The 23,104-nt window shown below is 37.8% G+C and overlaps 1 protein-coding gene and 2 long non-coding RNA genes across 3 annotated transcripts; all 3 read left to right on the top strand.

Annotated features, from left to right (window-relative positions):
* The first annotated feature begins 445 nt into the window (after positions 1-445).
* LOC134801975 (uncharacterized) lies at positions 446-2,122 on the top strand. Its single transcript, XR_010145780.1, has 3 exons — positions 446-698; positions 1,383-1,409; positions 2,093-2,122. It is a non-coding gene; the product is annotated as an uncharacterized LOC134801975 (long non-coding RNA).
* Positions 2,123-7,174: 5,052 nt separating this feature from the next.
* On the top strand, positions 7,175-12,094 carry LOC134801957 (uncharacterized). The gene is made up of 4 exons (XR_010145769.1): positions 7,175-7,272; positions 8,698-8,748; positions 10,159-10,200; positions 11,899-12,094. It is a non-coding gene; the product is annotated as an uncharacterized LOC134801957 (long non-coding RNA).
* A 3,328-nt stretch (positions 12,095-15,422) lies between these two features.
* On the top strand, positions 15,423-22,454 carry LOC134801949 (putative surface-exposed virulence protein BigA). Its single transcript, XM_063774584.1, has 4 exons — positions 15,423-15,535; positions 16,890-16,937; positions 20,242-20,384; positions 22,042-22,454. The coding sequence occupies exons 3-4, from the start codon at positions 20,371-20,373 to the stop codon at positions 22,373-22,375; spliced, it is 348 nt and encodes a 115-aa protein (XP_063630654.1). The 5' UTR covers positions 15,423-15,535; positions 16,890-16,937; positions 20,242-20,370; the 3' UTR covers positions 22,376-22,454.
* Positions 22,455-23,104: the final 650 nt, after the last annotated feature.

Below are 23,104 nucleotides of genomic sequence, written 5' to 3'. Positions count from 1 at the left end.
GGTTGGGTCGTTCAGTTTCCATTTAAAAGTGCAGCTTAAACACGACAGAACAGTAATTAAGAGCCCATCAACGTGCACACTAGCGCCACTGCAAAATAATCGTGATTATTTAAATTGAACGAAAGATAGTTAAAAAAGGGGGCCCTGTACTCTATTTTGTATTTAAGTATCTATTGAATACATCAAACTAGTTTTTATGTTGCTGGATGCGTCGATCTATGAACTCAAAACTAAAAAAGCCGTTTCAACTTTGGACGCATTGATTGACGAATCCAGCAACATAAAAACTAGTTTGATGTACCTATTCAAAAGGTACTTAAATACAAAATTGATGGGCTCTTAAGTGAAGAGCGGTACTTGAATGTAGGTAGACCTGAAATGAAATGAAATGAAATTTATTAATGTATGTTGAGACCTAACATATTTTTGTATGTTTTAGGCAAACCCACAAGAAATGCCGGGAAGAACTGTAAGTTTATTAAACTAGCTGTAGCCGCGGCTTCACTCGCGTCCTTTAAATAGTCCAAATTACAGTGAACTGTTCACTCCTTTCACTCGCGTTTCGGGGGCCTTTGGTTTCGGAAGGCACACACGACACTGAGGGTGCAGAACTTCACCCTTTCGAGTTCTTTTTTAAGAGTCCGGGACGCACACGCGTGATGTGTGTCTAGCTCGGAGTTCGTTCCCGAATGATCGCCGTGAGTTATGATTTTAGGAAGGGGAGGGTTGGAAACTGCACATTGTCACAATATTATTATTATTATTCGGAGCCCACTGTGTCCCACTGCTGGGCAAAGGCCTCTCCCCTCTTTCTCCACTCATCTCTGTTTGGTGCTATAACTGTCCAGCCTCTCAATAAGGAGTTCATTAAGTTATCCCGCCATCGCCGACGATCGACACGCGACGCGACGGCGTGCGAATCATTCATGTCAACTCGTATCATGCAAAAAAAAAACTTTTTAAGTCGGTTAAAATGCAAAGGGAGGCGGTGGCATTACTGCATGCAAACCTCCCTAAGGGTACCTAAGGGCACTGACTTTAACCAAATCAGGAAATCGTATGTAAATACCAATTATTTTTTGCTTCTTAGTTCCTATGTGTTTTTTGAATGCGGTTTGTTTTTCAACTAGGTAATATTCTCCACTACCAGACCTGAAGAATACCAGATAGAAAATACCAAAATATTACATATCACTAAGTACAATACGGGTAAGTGTGACTGTCTTTCAAAATGGGCAATTTCAATTATTAGTGTTTATTGTGAGTTTATTTATTTGCTACTTGCGTTTAGTGGCAATGTGAAGGACAGCCACACTTATCCCGCAGCCGCACTTCTCCATGTTGACTTTATTATATTAAGTATCCTAATATCGGCTTTACAGGCAGAAGAGGTTCAAGAAATAGCAACGGTGTGTATGCAATTCAAATTTTGACTCATAGTTAGGATTCTTAGCTCAACGTTTGGTCCAATCCGGTATTAACATTTTACATGTATACCTATATGCATCATTTTCCTTAACGTGGCTAGTCTGTAGTGACCCTGCTAACGAAGTTGGAGGTCCCAGGTTGAAATCGCGGTGACGGCATTTATATTTAAGATGAGCACGGATATTTTGTTCCTAATATCAGTTCCTGGTGGCGGCGGTAACTGGTGGCATCTAGCGGTCAGAGCGTGCGACTTTCAATCCGAAGGTCACGAGTTCAAACCTCGGCTCGTACATTGAGTTTTGCGAAACTTATGTACCTACGAAATATCGTTTGATATTTACCATGCGCTTTTCGGTGAAGGAAAAACATCGTGAGGAAACCGGACTAAACCCGATAAGGCCTAGTTTACCTTCTGAAGTGGAAGGGCAGATGGCAGTCGCTTTCGTTAAAACCAGCGCCTACGCCAATTCTTGGGATTAGTTGTCAAGCGGACCCCAGGTTCCCATGAGCCGTGGCAAAAATGCCGGGATAACGCGAGGAAGAAGAAGAAGCTCTTTATAATAATTACGTTACCTACAATGTGTAGTACATAGACAGGTACCTACCAACATATTAATTACCTATAGCAAGTTAACGCTACCTAATACATGCCCTTTTTTTTCAGAAAGCCGCTGTTCTCATGCATACGAATAAGGTACCTTCTTAAAAAAAATATTTCAATTGTGTTTGTATTTGGCCGGATTTTGTTTTGTTTTCTGAGCAGAAAATCGAGTAGGTACCTAATATGGTTTCTTTTTTAACGCGAAGGGTAGGGAGACATTTCATTTTTTAGGGTTCCGTACCTCAAAAGGAAAAAACGGAACCCTTATAGGATCACTCGTGCGTCTGTCTGTCTGTCTGTCTGTCTGTCTGTCCGTCTGTCACAGCCGATTTTCTCCGGAACTACTGGACCAATCAAGTTGAAATTTGGTACACATATGTAAGTTTGTGACCCAAATACGGACATGTAACGTAAACAAATGAATTTTAAACATGGGGGCCACTTTTGGGGGGTAAATGAAAAAATGAAAAAAAAAAATTTTTTCAAACTATATCATGTTACATATCAAATGAAAGAGCTTATTGTAAGGATTTCAAATATACATATATATATTGACCCCTTGGCGCTGCGTAGAGATGTGGCCTCGCTCTGCATTTTCTATCGCATGTATAACGGGGAGTGCTCCGAGGAATTGTTCGGATTAATCCCTGCCGCTTCTTTTCGCCATCGCCCTACGCGACAACATTACCATCTTCATCACTTGGATGGTTGGCAGTCCTCAACTGTGCGTTTCTCCAGAAACTTCCTGCCTCGCACAGCCAAACTGTGGAATGAACTGTCGCCAGCGGTATTTCCGGACCGATACGACCTACAAACCTTCAAGAAAAGAGCGTACTCCCATCTTAAAGGCCGGCAACGCGCTTGCAACCCTTCTGGTGTTGCGGGTGTCCATGGGCGGCGGTAATCGCTTACCATCAGGTGATCCGTCTGCTCGTTTGCCTCCTATTTCATAAAAAAAAAAAAATATATATATATAATTTTCGAGTAAACAGTTTAGAAGTTATTCAAGAAAATAGGCAAAAAATGACCATTCCCCCCCCTTATCTCCGAAACTACTAAGTCTTAAATTAAAAAAAAAAATACATAAAATAGGTCTATACCTATAGATGACAGGAAAACCTATTAGAAATGTACAGTCAAGCGTGAGTCGGACTTAATTACAGTTTTTCATCCGACCCCTACGGATTTTTTAAAGAGATTTCACTCACGTTTCACATAAAAAATACATTGTTAACAGTGCCGGATTACTTAGAGTAGTAGTTTTCTTAGAGTAATTGGTGATAATTTTCTGATAAGATAATCATTTTAAATATTTAACGGTCTTACCTACTTACGAGTAATTGTAAGGTCAAATTAAAAATAATGTTTAAAAAATATGTTAAATTGAGAGCTAGCTCAAAGTTTTTTGTACTCGTCGACTTTAATGGTTGAATTAATAAAGACTTTGTAACCAATAAGCAAAACAAGCACGTGCTTACGGCACCACGTTCAGGGAGGGCACCAAAATGCCAGGTTGAAAAAGGTGAACAAATTTTAAAATTAGGGACAGACACATCGTGTTTACCACACGATTTTTTTAGCTGTCCAAAAGCTAATTTGCAAAAATAATGGCGCGTTATTCTTTGGGAAACAATCGGTAGCAGTAGAAGAGTCGTGATTACATGCATAGATTCGATTTCAACCCACTCTTTTGCGGTTCGGCGTTAGGTCTTATGCGAGGCCTTCTGCCTTACGGCAAAGTTGATCTTCTGCCTTAATTACACTTGGGCGTGGATCCAAATCCAAGCTTTCCTCTTTCGCAGCTGGGCCTACTGCCTTTCTCACACTTCGCCAATTCAATTCCAAGCTCTCTGCTTTCTTGCATATTTTATGCATGAAAACAACCTCGCTGAGACCCTTAAATATCGAGCCCTATGCGAAGCTAGGCTGATAGAAAACTGTCCCATCCCTTCTCTGTATGAAATCCTGGATTCGCGCCTGGTTGGGACTAAAACTAAAATTGCGTTTTTATATCGAAAAATTTTCGCGCTCGCTTCGCTCGCGTTTTCAATTACTTTATAAGGTATGATAAAGGTGACATTCGGTTGGCAACTGCAGCAACATTACTCTGTTGCAACGTTACTGCTGCAGTACTGTCAACTTCCGTGATAAAATGATGTGACTGATTTCCATACTAAAAGTAAAAATGTACGTCTATCATATTGCGTTTTTATATCGAAAAATTTCCGCGCTCGCTTCGCTCGCGTTTCTATTACTTTCTACGCTATGATAAAGGTGACATTCGGGTGGCGACCGCAACAGCATTAGGTACTCTGTTGCAACATTACTGCTGCGGCACTGTCAATTTTCGTGATAAAATGATGTGACTGATTTCCATTCTCAGCTGTAATGCGGCAATGAACTTCTCTCAATTTACCAAAAAATCAATGTAATCTTGATGACCCTAGGGAGAGGGGGCACCTAGAAATGCTTAGGGCATCAAAATATCTTAATCCGGCACTGATTGTTAAAAATTGTGTAATATACGGAACCCTTGGAACGCGAGTCCGACTCGCACTTGGCCGGTTTTTTTTCATTCCATGCAATTGGCGTTTTAGACCAAACGTTTCAACAAAAAATATTAAAATCCCAATATGAAATAAAAAAAATACATATCCTCGTAGCTTAAAATATCTCATTATAATAGACATTATATCTCCAAAATATATTATTAAGTATGTGTTGTTTTTTTTTACTAGCCTATTTGAGTGTCCCACTGCTGGGCAAAGGCATTTCCCCTTAATTTCCACATAATTAAGTATGTTATAAAAATAAAAGGACAAATTTTAATATTGTTGAGTATCATTAAGCAAATTGCAATAGAGTTTGACTCTACTTATCCAACGAATCTATTCCGCTCGTAACAAATCGTTTCAGTCGCGTCCAATTGTATCAAAATATACCTAATTCTAACCAATATAATCGATTATATGGCTTTGCAGATTTAATCGAAAATCGTAAAATTCGTTTCTAATTTGCATTGTCTCAACTCAATAATTAGAATAGAATAGAATAGAATAGAATAATATTTATTTGAAATAAACCTTGTTGACAATAAATATTAATATCCTGTGGCCCCACACTAGGCTATGCCTGTCACGTGGCAGCCGGGTTCACAATTCGTAGGCAAAAGGTTAAGAAAAAACTAATCTAATAGGTAATAATTAAGGAAATTATGAAAATCAAAAAAAAAATAAGGAATGAAATAAGTTTTTGGCAAAAATTTCATTTTTGGTACAAGCTTTTATCGCTGACTGTACTTTTCTTACGACAGACAACTAATACTCATCGAGACAATTCTAAAAACCCCTATAACACAATTAGGTTGCGTTATTTCATCACAGAGTTCCTATGGCCACCTCCTGTCTCCATCATCAGATCAGCTCGATGGTACCATAATATTGCATTGTCATCCGATTTATACATGCATGCAAAATTTCAGCTCAATCGGAAACCGGGAAGTGGATCAAATTTAACTTGCAAGATTTGATTACAGACAGACAGACAACGGTCAGGTGAAACTAAATAAAAGCTTGTAATAAAAAGGGTGCGTGTGCATGTGTGTGTGCGTGCGTGTGTGTGTGCGAGTGTGTGTAAGGCTACAGAGATGGTTATCATGTAAGGGATTAGGTGATTTACTTTACAATTACTTTTTAACATGTGTCACCTATCCTTCGAGTTTGAAAATGACTATAGTCTTATTAACATGTCAGTTTGATGACTCGAATAGGACTAATGGATATTGGATATATGTACCTACCTATTTAACTTATTATGTTTGTATTGTATCTGATGTAATAGTATTTCTTTCCTGAGTTGTAAAATAACACTAGTGGCTCTGTGAGCTGTAGACCTCGCGAGCATATCTTATTGAGCACGATGAAAATATAGTAAATAAAAAAAAAACAATACGAAAAGTGTAAAAAAAATACAAAAAGTTATATCCCAGCATATAATTACTGGGGATCGAACCCAGACCTTCTGTGCAAACAAAAAAAGCGAACGTTTGCAATATACGCCATGATGGTTCTTACTTAAGGTGACGAAATTTAGCTACTCATTCTCAAGTAAAAACTAAATATCTTAATAACTCCAAAACCAGCGAAATAAATTTTCTGAATTTTTTGACATTTAATCTGTAAACATGTCTCAAAAAGTATACACTCTTATGATACCGATACGACTATTTATATGAGCGCGAGATATCACAACTTTTCCATTTTGAAAAATTTTCAAAAACCGGCTCGACAATACATTTTTATCGGTTCATAGAATTTGGTTACAAAATTTCACGAGAATCGGTTAAGAATTGCGATCCGTAGAGGAGAACATCCAGACATACAAAAGCAAAACGCCCGAGTCAAAACGTAGACCTTCGCTTCGCTTCGGTCAATAAGAGGTTTATTGGTATACAAAAGTTATTTCATTTTTTAACATAATATTTATTTCAGCTCGATGTAAGTGAATGAAAATGTAGTTATTATACTTATTAATCAATAAGGATGATAGTCAACTGTAGACATAAACACTATAAGGTAAACGTACTGGTACTCGACGCGGTCCCAGTACATGACATCTTGAACCTTAGTCATTGTCAATAAAGGTGACAGCAAGGTGTCGTCTATTAGGCATTAGCATGTCGAGCACTAGTACGTTTACCTTAGTTAACCTAACCGCCACAATACAATCAAATTCATATTCTTATTTGACTTTATTCGAATATATTAATTTATAATTTTATTAATATTAATGACATGATTTTTTTTATTTAGTTGGTAAGTACACATGAAGCAAATATTAAAGTTTTATATTGTCCGTAAATATTGCTAAATAAATTTCTTGTACAATGATTAGATAAATTTGTCCAAGATACAAGATGAGTTTGGTACGAGTTTAGTTAAATATAATAGTTAGGTAAGGTTTACTCGGGTAATTCCGAATGTCGAAAACTGTCGGAAAATTCCGAAAAGGGACTTTTATTATGATGGAATTAAGGGTGATTTTCATCTGAATTTCGGAATTATCCCACATTCGGTAATACCCGAATACACCTTATGTACATTATGTACAACAAAGTATTTTTCCTGTCCAGAGATTAACTGCAAAGGTCAATTGTTTAAATAAAAATAAGTTGTATTGCTTGCAAATACTAACATGTAATATTTTTGTTACATTAGGAAATAGACAGACTCGTAGCAGACCAGGTAAGTATGAATAGCTTTTATGATCTTTTAGCAACTATATTAATCGCCTCCATTCTAAAATAATTACTACTTACTTATAAATATAATATATCGCCAAATATTTGACAGTACCTACCGTAAAATGGGGTGAGTAAGGTCAAAACTGAAATTCAAACCTCGATAACATTTTATTTTTACATATGAAAACTGAATGGTGTATATAATAAGTGTTCCGGACGTTTGTATTTTAGTTTTTATTTTATTTTGGATAATACCATTTCATAACTTTGACGATAAAGAGGAAAACTCACCTCACCCCGTAGTGCCTCGTATTTGGGATGAGAGGGGTTTTCATACAAAGGTGATTTTGGAAGATTGTTGGATCGATTTTTTTTTATTATGCGTAGCTCCATTTTAAATTGGAATACATTATTTTTGTAGCAGTAGCCTTAAAATCCCTTTTCACCCCCCTCTCAAACCTTCTCTCCCCATTCATAACCCACCTCTCCCCGCGAAACCTACTCACCCCGTTTTACGGTACCGTTAAACCACCCAACTTGTAGTTAAGGCCGGATTGCATAATAAAATACACGCTAATACTATTTATTGATTTTACAAACTATATCACTTATATATTATATGGTTTTTCACTTGTATTTTATTCGAAACCCAGGTGTTCGAAAAATGTGCATGTTCACCTTTGTTTACCGGCTTTTTTTGATAATGTAGGAATATTTGATGTGCTTAATAGGTGCGATTGGTTAATTGGTGCGATTGGTGGCATTAAAGTCTAATTAGAACACCGTCGGAATTATCATGAGTTGACTGTTTTTTTTTTTTTTTTTAGCCTACTTTGGAGTCCCACTGCTGGGCAAAGGCCTCCCCTCGTTTTCTCCACTCGACCCTGTCATCGGCATTTTCCCACCATTTGGGGTAGAATGCGTCCAAGTCGTCCCGCCATCTCCTTTTCGATCTGCCTAAACCCCGACCTGCACCGTCTATTGTGTTCCGTGGGTCCCACTCAGTAACCATTTTGGCCCACCTTTCTGGGTGCATGCGGCAGACATGTCCAGCCCAGTCCCACTTAAGCTTAGCGGTCTTGACGCCTACATCTACAACTCTAGTTTTGGAGCGTAGTTCCGTGTTTCTGATTCGATCAGTTCTGCGAACACCTAGTATACTACGCTCCATCGCACGCTGGCAAACCTTGAGTTTAGATTTTAGAGCCTCAGTTAATGACCAAGTTTGTGCACCGTAAGTTAGGATGGGCAGGATGCACATGTCAAGGAGTTTGCGCTTAAGACACAAGGGAAGGTCGCCCTTCATTAGCGCTTGATAGAGTTGACTGATAAGTTTTCATATCGTAAAAGAAAATAAGTTTCCTAAAAGTAGATTAATTTCAAAATATTAGACAAAGATTTTATATTTTCATATTTATTTGTTCAGGGAGGCGAAGTTCAAGTAATATCACGATTATCTGGAGCTGTGAAAAAAGGAGTAAGGGTGCTATCCATATTACATAATATGTCTTTGATATGAAACTAAAAAGTATCAAAAAATGTAAATAGGGTTGTATTGTGGTATTTGTGGTACCTTTTCTATATAAGTCTGGTCCTTATGCAGAAAAGGTACCACAATATATATAACCTTACTTATTTACATCTTTACCTTTAATACCTGACCCAAAGCACAGAATCACTACACATAAAATAAAGTCCCCGCCGCGTTTGTGTTTGTATGTTCGCGATAAACTCAAAAACTACTGAACGGATTTTCATGCGGTTTTCACCTCTAAATAGAGTGATTCTTGAGGAAGGTTTTTTAAGAGTACAATTTGTTAACCCGTGCGGAGCCGGGGCGGGTCGCTAGTAAGTGATATGCCCAAAGGTACCTACTTTCATAAGAATTTCATAATTTTATAGGTTCCAATTGTGCGACCATATTATCTTTTTAAATAACACTTGCACTGCGTGGGCTATCACAATTGCTGCAGACCTTCCTAGGTCTAACTTTAGTACCATAGACAAATCTGTATTTCATATTAAACATGGTACCGTAGACCGCGGTGACTTTGGAAAATTTGGGGTTACTTTGATAGATTTAAAACGGCCATAGAATTACCATTATTCATTATTTACTGAAAATGTTCCTGTAACTAGTTAGTTACAGGAACATTTTACTATATATTCATATTCACGTACTGTAAAAAATCTCGCATAAATATATTGTGGAGCGTAGACTGTAACTTGACGTGATGAGGGGGTAGGGGGTGAAGTGTAGAAACTCGGCAAACTGGAACGCCGCTGGCCGCTGTTGTCTCGAAGTCCGCTATACCTCCATTTACCGGTATATTGTGTTGTGTGAAATGAAAACACATATATTTGATTTTTTTACTGGAGAGTGTTCAGGCAGGTAGCTCTCTTGATGTCTCTGATATCTCTGAATAAGCTACAAACGGCTCCGGCTTATATAGTAAAACACAAGGCCGTTTGGTACCTTTTTCAACTAGTGGGTGTATCATGCAGAGTCAGTAATGTATATTTTTGCCAATCTCATTAATAATTAACACGTATGAAAAGAACATGGATCCTAGACTTATAACTAGATACATACATTCCACGCAATTCATTAACATAATATACGAACACAAGTAAAACATGATATACGCACAAAAGTACAAATAGTAAAACTTAAAATACTAAAAGATTAAAACTGAAACATAACAAGACTCCTAGCTATTCACGACATATATATTATGGCTTAAAAACTAGAATTTTAAAGTCGCCCCTACATTTGAAAGTCACGCCGGTCAATGGTACATAACAAAAATAAAAACTGGAAATAGCGATGGACTTTCTTTAGTGCATGTACCTCACTAGTTTTTAATTTGAATACCCTTTTTTATAGCCAACCACACTTATTGGGAACAAAAAGGTACTATTTTTACATGTTATTTCTCTTCTTAGTATTTTAACCTAAAATGCAACTTTTTATTACTATTAGATTAAACAAAACTGAAACAAAATATTACTAAACATGCCAAATCGGGTACATTAATATCCGATAGTAAATAGTAATACGATATACGACATACTTACGTTCATACTTTATTAATAATTTATTTTCAGCTGGTAAATAAAACTTTCTTTAAAAGTAGCGCGTATCTTTCGAATGTTATACTTTTCTAATTTAGAGTGGATTTTTAGGGTTACGTACCCAAAGGGTAAAACGGGACCCTATTACTAAGACTCCGCTGTCCGTCCGTCCGGCTGTATCTCACGAACCGTGATAGCTAGACAGTTGAAATTTACACAGATGATGTATTTCTGTTGCCGCTATAACAACAAATACTAAAAACAGAATAAAATAATTAAATCTTTATTGGGGCTCCCATACAACAAACGTGATTTTTGACCGAAGTTAAGCAACGTCGGGCGGGGTCAGTACTTGGATGGGTGACCGTTTTTATAGATAATGGTACGGAACCCTTCGTGTGCGAGTCCGACTCGCACTTGGCCGATTTTATTTAAATAGGGCAGCCAGCGCTATCAAATCCAGCAGTACCTTCGTCCACGCCAAAATGGTCTAAGGACATCTCTTACTATTTAATCATAAGAATGGCACAGAGTTGAGGATCAATGACAAAATACGAGTACAAACGACAACACTTTTAACTGTACATCGATGGACCTTATTACAAAAGGTCAGTCAGTTTTATTTCAACCAAATATAGCGTAATCAAAACACTTTAGCAGTTACACAACTATAGGAATAACAGGAATCTTAAATTCTTTTTTCACCAACATTCTTCCAGGGTCTGCCATCTTGTGGCCTGAATCGGAAACATAAACATGTACAGTTCTCGTACATTTTCTTGTGCATAGTAGGTTCTGCCATCTTGTGGGCTACATTGGAAGCATAAACTTCACATTTACGCCGCGGGCCAAACATCTCACGGCTCCTGTGCTGCCTCCTACAGTTCATGTACGCTCCCTATTTGCATGTTTATGCCTAGAGTAGCAAGGTCGAATTGCAGTCGGGTTGCAGTCTGTCTGTACCAGCCCTTACTTGCAGCAACATTTACTGTGTAATATTTTTGCTGAGCACCTACTATGCTTACTTGACAAAAACATTTATATTTATGTACCTACCATTGCTTACTGCTATTATTTACTTGTTATTTCTGTTATTTACAGATTGCTAAAAAGGTTGATATCGATTTTGTAATATTTTAATAAAATAAAGTCATTGTTAAGTAGGAAAGCGGACCCTGGCAAAGGCCGGGATAACGCTAGGTAGGAATAAAGACATTGTTGATAAAGACGATGCAAAATTGCAAATACAACATATAACCATAAAAGCTTATCAATCATGACCTAACTACATATACGTTAGTATGAAAAATATAATACCTACTGTATGGGGATATATAATTATTTATTATATGAAAGCTCATTGACCTTGCCGGCATTTATCTATTTCTGATTGAGTAGATGCCATAATAAACTTTTTATCTTGAACCTAAAATGAAACTTTTTATCACTATTAGAATAACCTAAACTAAAAAAATCACTCCACCATACTTCGGTAAGTACATTAATGTTAGATACTTTATACGTTAATACATTATTTATCATTTATTTTCAGCTGGTAAATGTATCTTTCTTAATCATTATATTTTTAATTAATCTATGGGATGTTAAAAGTAGCGCGTATCTTTCGAATATTATATACCTCTATTTTATTTTAAATTGATTAGTGAGAGCAGCCACAGCTACCAAATCCAACAGTACCTACGTCTACGCCAAAATGGTCTAAGAAGGACATCTCTTACTATTTAATTACAATAGCTTACTAGTCAGTTTTAACCAAATTTTGCGAAATAAAACCTTTTAGTAGAACCCCTAGTGTACCTAAGTACCTACATACTCGTAAATTTCATTCTTTTATTTAGTGTGACGAGCGATCCCGTTTGCGTCATGTCTATTTTTACGTACGTCACGTCACGCTAGGAATAACACACATCTTTAGGATCCTAGCAGCAGCGTTTTCAGGAATATTTATAGAATATTATGGAACATTTTTTTTTAAATTCTGACTTCTAGAGAAAAATCTACAAACCATGAATACCTTGATTTTATTTATATTTTTAAGTTATTGCTGCTATCTTAAAAAAATATTGTGTGAAACGTTACATAGGTAGGTCTTAAAATTATCGGGTATGTCTTTACAAAACTCAACTTCGTTTCGTCTTGTAAATTCTAACCCTTGAATTTTAATAACTTTTATTATCTGTTGCACAAAATACTATTATCTTATCTTTATCTTTTTGAATACTTCTTATTTCAGCTCAGTCACGTGGCAACCAAGGTACGTATTTTTATTATAGAAATTTAATTATATTTAGGCATCCTTAAATCGAGATTCTGCTCGGATTTTTGACATTTGCGGTGGCAATACAGTCGGCTGTAATATTGCGCTGCGATACTGCTTTAGTAAAGGATGCCTCACGCTAGACCGGGCAAAACTATGTTGTCTCAGAACTAAGAATAAAATAGAAACCGTTTGTTCGTGGCCAAAGAAAAAGATGGATACAAGCGAACAACACATAGTATAACATAACATAGGTATTATATAATTAGCTACGAATTGGTCCCGACTCAGCATGGTGCTGGCCTCTCTGGGCTAGATTACGCTGGTCTTCCGTCGAAACTAAGTAATTCTAGTAATACTAACAAAGAGAATAGATAGTATAGAGCAACGGTCGGCAACCTTTTAGCAGCCAAGGGCCACATAGTTAGGGTTGCCATAATTAGTCGGAACTGATAAGGGACAGTGGTATTCTAGAGCAGGGGTCTCCAAACTTTTTTACCTGAGGGCCGTATTGCGCCTCAGAAACTTTGGCGAGGGCCACCGAGAGGGGGAGGGAAGAGTGTATCTGTTTGGAGCTGGGGTTTGGAGAGCCCAGTTCTAGAGCCCTATTAATAAATAAATAAATATTATAGGCAGGGTCAACAAAATACGGGACAAAAACAGGACCAGTAAAAATACGGGACGTGATACTTAAATACGGTGACAGTCCCGTATATACGGCGGGACGTATGGCAACCCTACACATAGTAGGCAACGAAGTTGACGCGGGCCGCACTTTGGTAATATTTGTGACTTTAGCAGACAGGTAATATTTGTGACTTTAGCAGACATTGTCGTTTGTCAATATTACATACAAAATAGCCAGGGAGGCACGCGGGCCGCTGGTTGCCGACCGCTGGTATAGAAGGTTGTCATAGTCAATTTTGTAGTCACAGTAAATTTACTGCCATCTATCGTCACACGATTAAATCTAAAAATGAAAATGTGTAAGAATATCAAAAAGTATATGTACATATATGGACTTATTTATTTATTTATTATTTTTATATAATTTTGACCCATATTCTTCCACTGGTATGTGTTAAAATTGTTAAATATCAAACAGTCAACGACATCTAGCCGGTGGCGACAACTAAAAGTATCGTTCTATGGAACTTGCTAACTAATGTAAACAAATCGCCATATTGAAATTGTCTCTGAATGATGAATTTACTAAAGTCGGACCAAGAAAAGTCTGCAGCGGATTTGATAGTCCACGCAGTGCAAGTGTTATTTATACGTCATAATTTCATAGAAGTTTGACGTTTAAAATAACACTTGCACTTCGTGGGCTATCAAATCCGCTGCAGTCTTTTCTTGGTCTGACTCTAGTGACTTTTGTTAACATATAGTTAGCAAGTTCAATAGAATGGCACTTTATTCGAGAAGACTTTTTCTGGATTTCCGTGGCACATTATATTCCTTAGACTTTATTTTTCTTATACGGAGTTACACATATCTTTGATACTAAATATTTGAGTTAATTTTGGAGCACAGTTGGCAACTGTTAGACTAAGTGGGATGGTTTTATGGTACCTATTTGGCTGTACTTTTTCATTTACAGGGCATTGGAAAGAACTTAAAAACGTTTATCCACAAAAAGCTGTCCCAAAAATTGGTAAGTTATGAAACGAGGGACAACATTGTTATCATCACATAAAAAATATCGTTATCAATGAAATTTATAAAAATAAAGCTTAAAATTTGGCAAAGGTCGGAGTCTGTGCGTGCTTTTGTTTTTATACAATAATAATTTACTAACCACTGTATCACTGTTCCACCTTACAGAAGGGCAAAGGTGTAGATTCTGAAGCATTAAAGGTAAACCAATATCTCTACAACAAAGCCGTAATTATTACCGTAATCTGCTTAATGTATATGTTTGTTTACCACCAAAGTTTAGTGGTTCTACCTAGTAGGATTTTTTTCAGTTGTTTCTAGTGTTAAAAAGTAAGAAAATAATCTTAGTTGTTACCACATGGTGGTAACTAGTGGGAAAAAACCCGAAATGTCTTGAATATTGATAAGTACCAGGATCAAACCTAAAAAGAGCACTTACTAGGTATTGGAGTGGGAATATGTAGTGGGAAGACACTAACTAACATCGGTGCTTACATTTTCAATGTTAGTAAACGGCATAAAACGTGATGCATAAATATAATATTATTATATAATATTGATATTGAAATTAAAATAAACCTACTTAAAAATTTAACTAATACTTATAATATTATATAAAAACTAAATTATACTAATTGATATTGATACATGCAATGGTTAGTAATCAACCCATTCATGTACATTCTTTTATTAAAAATTAAAACATTTTTTAAGGCTGCCATATTTTATGCGCTAATATTATACGCTCTCCTGTAATGGTCTGACGCACTTACTGGGTTTTGCTATGGGACAGCCGAAGACGTGTACAGGACTTTCTATTACTTATTTGCTTTTGTCCTTACTTATGAAAATTGACTTTTTTTTCAGTTGGTTGGTATATATTTTATTTATATCCTGAAAATAATTCTCTAAAAAAAGAAAATAAAATACCTATAATTATATATTATACAAAACAAATAAACGTTTGCTCTTTACGATATAGGAGGGAGGATCTTATGTTTTATGATATAGGAGGCAAACGAGCAGACGGATCGATTATCGTCGCCCATGGACGCATACAACACGAGAGGGGTACAAGTGCGTTGCCGGCCTTTATGATGGGGCGTACTCCCATCTTTTCTTGAATTTTTGAAGTCGTATCTGGAAATACAGCAGCAGCTGTGCGAGGCAGGAATTTTATTGCGTATGACCAAGAATTTATTAAAGTTTCATCTAATTTATTATATTGTAGGTGGCAGAAATAGCTGCGAATGTAAGTATATTAATAAAGTGGTGTCTTTAGGCCTTTTTTTTATTTATTTAAGTAATAGTAAAATGAAATGAGGTAGCTTAAGGTTTTAAGGCACTTTCCTTCCAGTATATAGTAATAGGCTCATCTTTAAAAGCAATTTTCATATGTTTAGCTTTTGTGCAATTTTGTTACGAATTTTTAAGATGCATTTTAGACCTTATGAAAACATTTATTTTTCAGGCAACTATTTGCCCATAGATAAATACCTTAAAACTAGCATACATATTATTACAAAATATATCTTAAAACTAAAAACACAATTATGGCTGCGATGCAGTTCGCAACCCCGCAGTGGGAGGGAGGGAGGCAGTGTCTTATGTTGTTCGTGATTTTATATATCAAGTGAAGATTTAAAAATCTGGATGTGAAACGATGTACTAGAGAAAGGTCAAAATAATGCTAATTAAATTTTTGGCAACCGTATTATGATCTTTAAAAACCCGCTACCATTTTTCAAAAACTCCGCTCTCTGAACTTACGGCACCTTAATATAACAATAAATTTTATTTATTTCGAACATCATCCCATAGCTACAAACAAATACAATAAATGAAATTAATTTAATTTACGACTTAAATAACTAAACCCAACAGCATACTGTATAGTGTATAGTCCATGCGCATGGTGTTCCACTTACTCTAGCTATTGGAGAATCTAAACAGTCAATAACAGTATTAAGTCTAGAGATACTCCACAGCGTATGGGCCCGATTCGGATTTTGAAATAGACATCTATTAGACATCAACAAGATACGATAGGTAACGATATGTTTAAAATCTAACCTGTCAAATTTGACATTTGCGCGATTCTGGAGATTACTGTTGAACGATTTCCACAGGATATGACTTAGAGATCCAATTCACATCTAATAGATATATCTTACTCTATCTGACGTAAAAGTGACATTGGTTGCCCGAATTGCGCTGCAAAAGAGAACTAGTTGATATCTAAACTATAACGTATCTAGAATGGATCTAGTCCGTGTCGTCTCTTGTGAATATCTTGAAGTTCGAATACGACAGTATCTCGGCGTCAAGTCGGCATTATGAAAAATGGTGTCGCTGCGCAATTGCGCCAATGTTGCGTCGAGCAGCAGCCACAGAGTTGACTAGACGCCATTGTGAGTTCTCTGTTATGGAGGCCACTATTTTGCGCCTTATGGCTTGGAAGCCATACACACAAGCTTCGCTAAACATCCCCGAAGCACTGCAAAACAGAGGAACCGTAGTATAAACGTAGTTCCCATTTACCTCTCTGAATCATAAAAAGTAAATATGCTTTCACAATTTTGTATTTTCTGTATTTGCGTTTTCAGGAAGTAACCAAGGTTGGAATTTCAAAACTAGAAGCAGCAACAAATAATGTAAGAATTGTTTTTGTTTAACCTAATGAACGCCAAGAACCCCAACTAGTCGTGCCCACAGCGCCAGGGACACATGGAGAACTATAAGTAGTACCGTAAAATGGGGTGAGCTGGGTGAAATTTGACTTTCAAACCTCGATAAAATTTTATTTTTACATGTGAAAACTGAATGGTGTATATAATAAGTGGTTCGGACGTTTGTATTTTATTTTGGGTAGTTCCATTTCATAACTTTGACGATAAAGAGGAAAACCCACCTCACCCCGTAGTGCCTCGTATTTGGGGTGAGAGGGTTTTTCATACAAAGGTGATTTTGGAAGATTGTTGGATCGATTTTTTTTTATTATGAATATAGATATATGAGATATTATGAGAATAGCTCCATTTTAAATTGGAATACATTATTTTTGTAGCAGTAGCCTTAAAAACCCACCTCACCCCCCTCTCAATCCTTCTCTCCCCATTCATAACCCATAGCTCCCCGCGAAACCTACGTTGTCAAAGTAACCTTAACAGTTTCAAGTAAGGTTTACATTTTAGCTCGCTTGCGCCTGGCACCTGGGCGTGTCAGTGACAGTCATGTTTGTTTATGACGTAACGTAAAGCGTTCGAAAAGTTAGCGTTAGAAGAGAAAAAGTCGCCTCCAGAATCTCGCGAACTAAATTGACACGAGTTTGACAAATAAAATGATACCAGGAATAGCAAAGAAAAAATAGTCACGAGTATATGTCGATAAAATAATATAGATAAGTAAGTTATTGCACTTACTACCCATGAGATAATTGTTTAGGGGTCACAAACGATTTCGATTTATATGAATGTGACGAGAAAAGTGATGGATTTGATTGTAAGACTGTGACGTTACCAATCAAATCAGGAGGTGCGGATGCGAAATTGACAAATTTCTATGTTAGTATGCAGGTTTGGGGGCAAGTTGTTTATTTCAAGATCTCGGTTGTCGCCATAAATCTAAAATTGGTGATTTAATTTTGTACATGTGGCCGGTAGATGAGATTGATTCATAATGAGATTGATTGTAAAATCCTGACCTAATTGTCAACTTGAATGTCCGTTTTAGGGAATGGTCTTTACAATCGAAGCAATAGGGATAACCGAGACTATTTAATTTTTGCGTCCACACCACACATCATCATCATCATCATCATCATATCAGCCAAAGGACGTCCATTGCTGGACATAGGCCTCCCCCAAAGAGTGCCACAATGACCGGTCTTGCGCCACCCGCATACAGCGGACTCCTGCGACCTTAACCAGGTCGTCAGACCACCTTGTGGGGGGTCTACCCACGCTGCGCCTTCCGGTACGTGGTCGCCACTCGAGAACCTTTCCGCCCCAACGGCCATCGGTTCTACGGGCAATGTGCCCCGCCCACTGCCACTTAAGTTTAGCGATTCGGAGGGCTACATCGGTTACTTTGGTTCTGCTGCGGATGGCCTAATTTCTGATACGATCACGCAGAGAGACTCCAAGCATAGCCCTTTCCATTGCCCTTTGGGTGACTTTGAGCCTTATGAGGCACACAGTACACACACTGGTCGAAGACTTTCGTCTTGAGACACTGCGGAATATTGGACAAAAAGATGTGTCGTAGCTTCCCAAACGCTGCCCAACCGAGTCGGATTCGTCGATTAACCTCTTTCTCGAAGTTGGACCTACCTAACTGGACAGTCTGTCCTAGGTATATATAATTAATCGTCTACAACTTCAAGTGTAAAGTCTCCGATTGTAACAGGAGTTGGTTCTACACGGGCATTTGACATGATCTTCGTCTTGTCCATGTCATCCTCAGACCAACTCGCTCGGAAGCTTTACTGAGGTCATCGAGCATCATACTCAAATCCTCCCTAGTCTCAGCCAAGATTACTATATCATCCGCAAACCGAAGGTGAGTGATGTACTCGCCGTTTATGTTGATGCCAAGCCTTCTCCAGTCCAGAGTCTTGAAAACATCCTCCAATGCAGCGGTAAACAGTTTAGGAGAAATAACATCGCCTTGCCTGACTCCCCACTGCAACGGAATAGGTTTCGAGTTCTGGTCCTGGAGACGGACTGACAATAGTGGCGTTCTCGTACAAACACTTCAGCACTTCGATATAGCGGTAATCCACTTGGCACCTCTGGAGAGATTGTAGTACGGCCCAGGTTTCGATCGAATCGAAGGCTTTCTCGTAGTCCACAAACGCAGGTTATACTCCTCAGTCTTCTGTATTACCTGACGGAGCGTATGGATGTGGTCTACGGTACTAAAGCCTCTTCGGAAACCGGCTTGTTCAGGAGGCTGGAAGTCATCTAGCCTGCGTGCGAGACGGTTCGTAATGACTCTTGAAAACAGCTTATAGACATGGCTCAGAAGTGAGATGGGTCGGTAGTTCTTGAGTAGGGCATTGTCACCCTTTTTGAAGAACAACACCACCACACCTCTGTTCCATGCCTTAGGCGTTCTCCCTTCGAGTAAGACGGAGTCGAACAACTTCTGAAGGGCCATAAGGACCGGTTTACCACCCGCCTTCAGAAGTTCGGCTGTGATTCCATCTTCACCGGGTGCCTTGTTGTTTTTGAGCTGTTTGAGAGCCATTCCCCACACAAATAATGAGAAATTAATCACATTGTACGTAATATCTCCCCGTCTTGGCTGGCCTTATTTGTATTTTGAGCCAAAATCACTGTTTCTATGTTATCACCTAAATTGTTACTCTAGCTGTAAGTTTTCCTAACAAATAAAACAAAATAAAAAAAAAATTAATTTAATTACAATATGTTTATCCTAATATCCTTCTCTCTATTACTATAAAATATACAATTTTCGAAATACCAAATAATATTTGTAAAATAACTTAAAGATACATTTTAACTGACCGCGCAATAGTAGCGCCCCTAGCGGTGAATTTTGGCGATATTCTCTAATTCAAACTTTTTGGAAAATATCGATATGAACAGCACTGGCCAAACTGTGGTATCATTTGTGCACATTGACCTGTCAATTTAGTTCGCGAGATTCTGGAGGCAACTGTATTATTCGACAAGGGCACTTTATGTCAAAGTGACAAGGATTATATTTGAATACAGAAAAATCTTCGCCGTTCAAATTTAACCTATATTACTTTGACATAAAGTGCCCATGTCGAATACTAGTGCACAGCGTCGAGCAATTATATCTTTTTTAAATTTTGGTTTTATTTTAATTAATACGACCTACACTTGTTAATTTCTTATAGCCCAATTTACCTAGTGCCACTGCTGGGCAAGCACACATTACATTAATATTCATATTTTATTTCAACAGAAACCGAACCGTAGGCCGCGCAATAGGCCGGGCAATCAGGAGGAGCTCTCTGACAGCGGACACCGAAAACCGTCGTCCAAAAAGACGCTGTGCATCTTCTCCCCACCCAAGGAGTTCTGCGTAGTTCAGATGAAGGATACCAGGTTGATCATCACTTGTTACTTGACCATAAACTACCTCAACTTCGCATCATAGGCATTAGAGTATCATAATCATAATAGCCTTTATTGCCAAAAACTAAAACAGTATTACATTAAATATATAAACAAATTTACTTAAAAACTAACACATCGTGTTCACAGGATTAGTGTTCAGCGTGTCATCTGACACATAGGCCTCTCCCAGCTGCTTCCATTCCTTTCTATCAATGGCTTTTCTGGTCCAGGTGGCGCCCCCTATCGACTTGATGTCATCCATCCATCTTTTAATTGGTCTACCTCTTTTTCTGTTACCGTCTCGTGGTTGCCAGTCTGTAATTATTTTGGTCCATTTTTCCTTACTATCCCGTGTCATATGGCCTGTCCATTGCCATTTTAACTTTCTTACTTTCTTGATTACGTCTTCTATTTTCGTTTTTGCTCTTATTTCATCTGCTCTTTTACGATCTTTTAATGTGATGTTCATCATACTTCTTTCTATTCCTCTTTGGCAGGTTCTAAGCTTTTGGAGATGTTTCTGAGTCAGTGCCCAAGTTTGGCAGCCGTAGGTTATACATGGGAGGATACACAAGTTGAAAACTTTTTTCAACTTGTGTATCCTCATTAGAGTATATTACAGACTATATAAACAGTGTCAGGCAGGGCGACAACGCTTCTCATGGCTAAAAGCCAATACTGGAGCGGCGACCTCGTGGTGTCTCGTGGTGTCGTGGTGTCTTGCGGTCGTCCGCAAGACAGGCAGGCGTATAGTGTGCCCGTGGCGCTGATGATGCTTGGCTCGCTTAACTTTCGAGTGTCTTAAACCTTGCATCATCGTGGATTTTACGACCGTCGAACTAGTTTGCGCCACTTATATCTGTTCCCGTGTTACCTCAGCTTCTAGACGTAGCAATACTTTATCATGTGAATAATATAGATCATATATAACAGTACTCCTAGTATAAATTTAATTTTATAAGTAGCGTGACGCGCGTTCGCGTATCCCATACAAAATGACAACGCAACGCGTACTTCACGTGTCACGCTATCGAATGAAATTTGCACTAGTATAGGGGGTCTGTACGGTTACCATCAGTTTGTCACTGACATAAACGCCGTCGAGAACGTAATTTACTTTCTATACATCTCGCTCGCACTCGCATATTAGTGCAAACGGGATGTATAGAAAGTAAATTACGTTCTCGACGGCGTTTATGTCAGTGACAAACTGATGGTAACCGTACAGAGCAACTTTTAATCACGAAAATGTTGATATTTTATAAAGGAGAGTCATTTTAATATATTTCGGGGTTGGTCCCGAAGTAAAAATTGCTAAAAAGCCATACTGTATAAAACAATTGAGGTCACTCACAGAGGTGTACAAATTTTGTATGACAGCGCGACCGCCTATTTGAATTGCACCTATATTAACGGGTTTTTCAATAAGATCTGATATAAAAATCAGTTTCTACACTAAGATAATTAAATTTTCTTACATGTGATATGAAAATCATTAGTAATGATTCATTACGAATCATATGGTAGTAAAATTAATTCCACTGTTGGCACACACTCGAGTCTCTAGGATTCAATGTACTCCCACGCCGTAAATACGTCATTTTGTGCCCTTGTGACACAATCTGTTACTTATTTCTCATTCCAGGCTGAAACCGCAGCAGGAGCTCAATCCACCCGATGTCGGTGTAGACGACGACGTTACCGTTGAAGGTGATGCCGACAACGTTGCTAATGAAGGTGTTGACGATGACGTTACCGTTGAAGGTGTTGCCGGCGACGGTGACAATAAAGGTGTTGACGACGACGTTACAGTTGAAGGTGTTGCCGGCGACGGTGACAATAAAGGTGTTGACGATGACGTTACCGTTGAAGGTGTTGCCGGCGACGGTGACAATAAAGGTGTTGACGACGACGTTACCGTTGAAGGTGTTGCCGATGACGCTGATGATAATGCTGATAAAAATTATTATATTGGGTAGACTAAAGGATGTTTCACGTCATCAATAATATAATAACAGATTTGTTCCATGCATAATAAACTTAATATTTCTGATTAAATTTTGTTTAATTATATATATGGCTACTTTTTAGGGTTCCGTACCAAAAAGGTATTTATCTCTAGAAAATTGGGAAGCAGTGTCACAGCTGTCAATTTCATTAGTAATAAAAAAGCGGCCAAGTGCGAGTCGGACTCGCCCATGAAGGGTTCCGTAGCAGCAAGTAACATAATAAAATTGCGGTTTACGATTTATGACGTATTAAAAAAAACTACATACTTATAGATCTCGTTCAAACCAATTTTCGGTGGAAGTTTGCATGGTACATCATATATTTTTTTTAGTTTTATCATTCTCTTATTTTAGAAGTTACACACATTTTAACACTTTGGAAGTGTCTCTCGCGCAAAATATTCAGTTTAGAAAAAAAATATATTAGAAACCTCAATATCATTTTTGAAGACCTATCCATAGATACCCTACACGTATGGGTTTGATGAAAAAAAAAATTGTGTTTCAGTTCTAAGTATGGGGAACCCGGGATTCCGAACCCCCAAAATTTATTGTTTTTTTTCTATTTTTGTATGAAAATCTTAATGCTGTTCACAGAATACATTTACTTACCAAGTTTCAACAGTATAGTTCTTATAGTTTCGGAAAAAAGTGGCTGTGACATACGGACGGACAGACAGACAGACATGACGAATCCAT

This window comes from Cydia splendana, chromosome 23 (assembly GCF_910591565.1).
Source record: "Cydia splendana chromosome 23, ilCydSple1.2, whole genome shotgun sequence".
Lineage (NCBI taxonomy): Eukaryota > Metazoa > Arthropoda > Insecta > Lepidoptera > Tortricidae > Cydia > Cydia splendana.
Note: the sequence above shows the minus strand (reverse complement) of the source record. Positions and strands in the feature narration are given on the sequence as shown.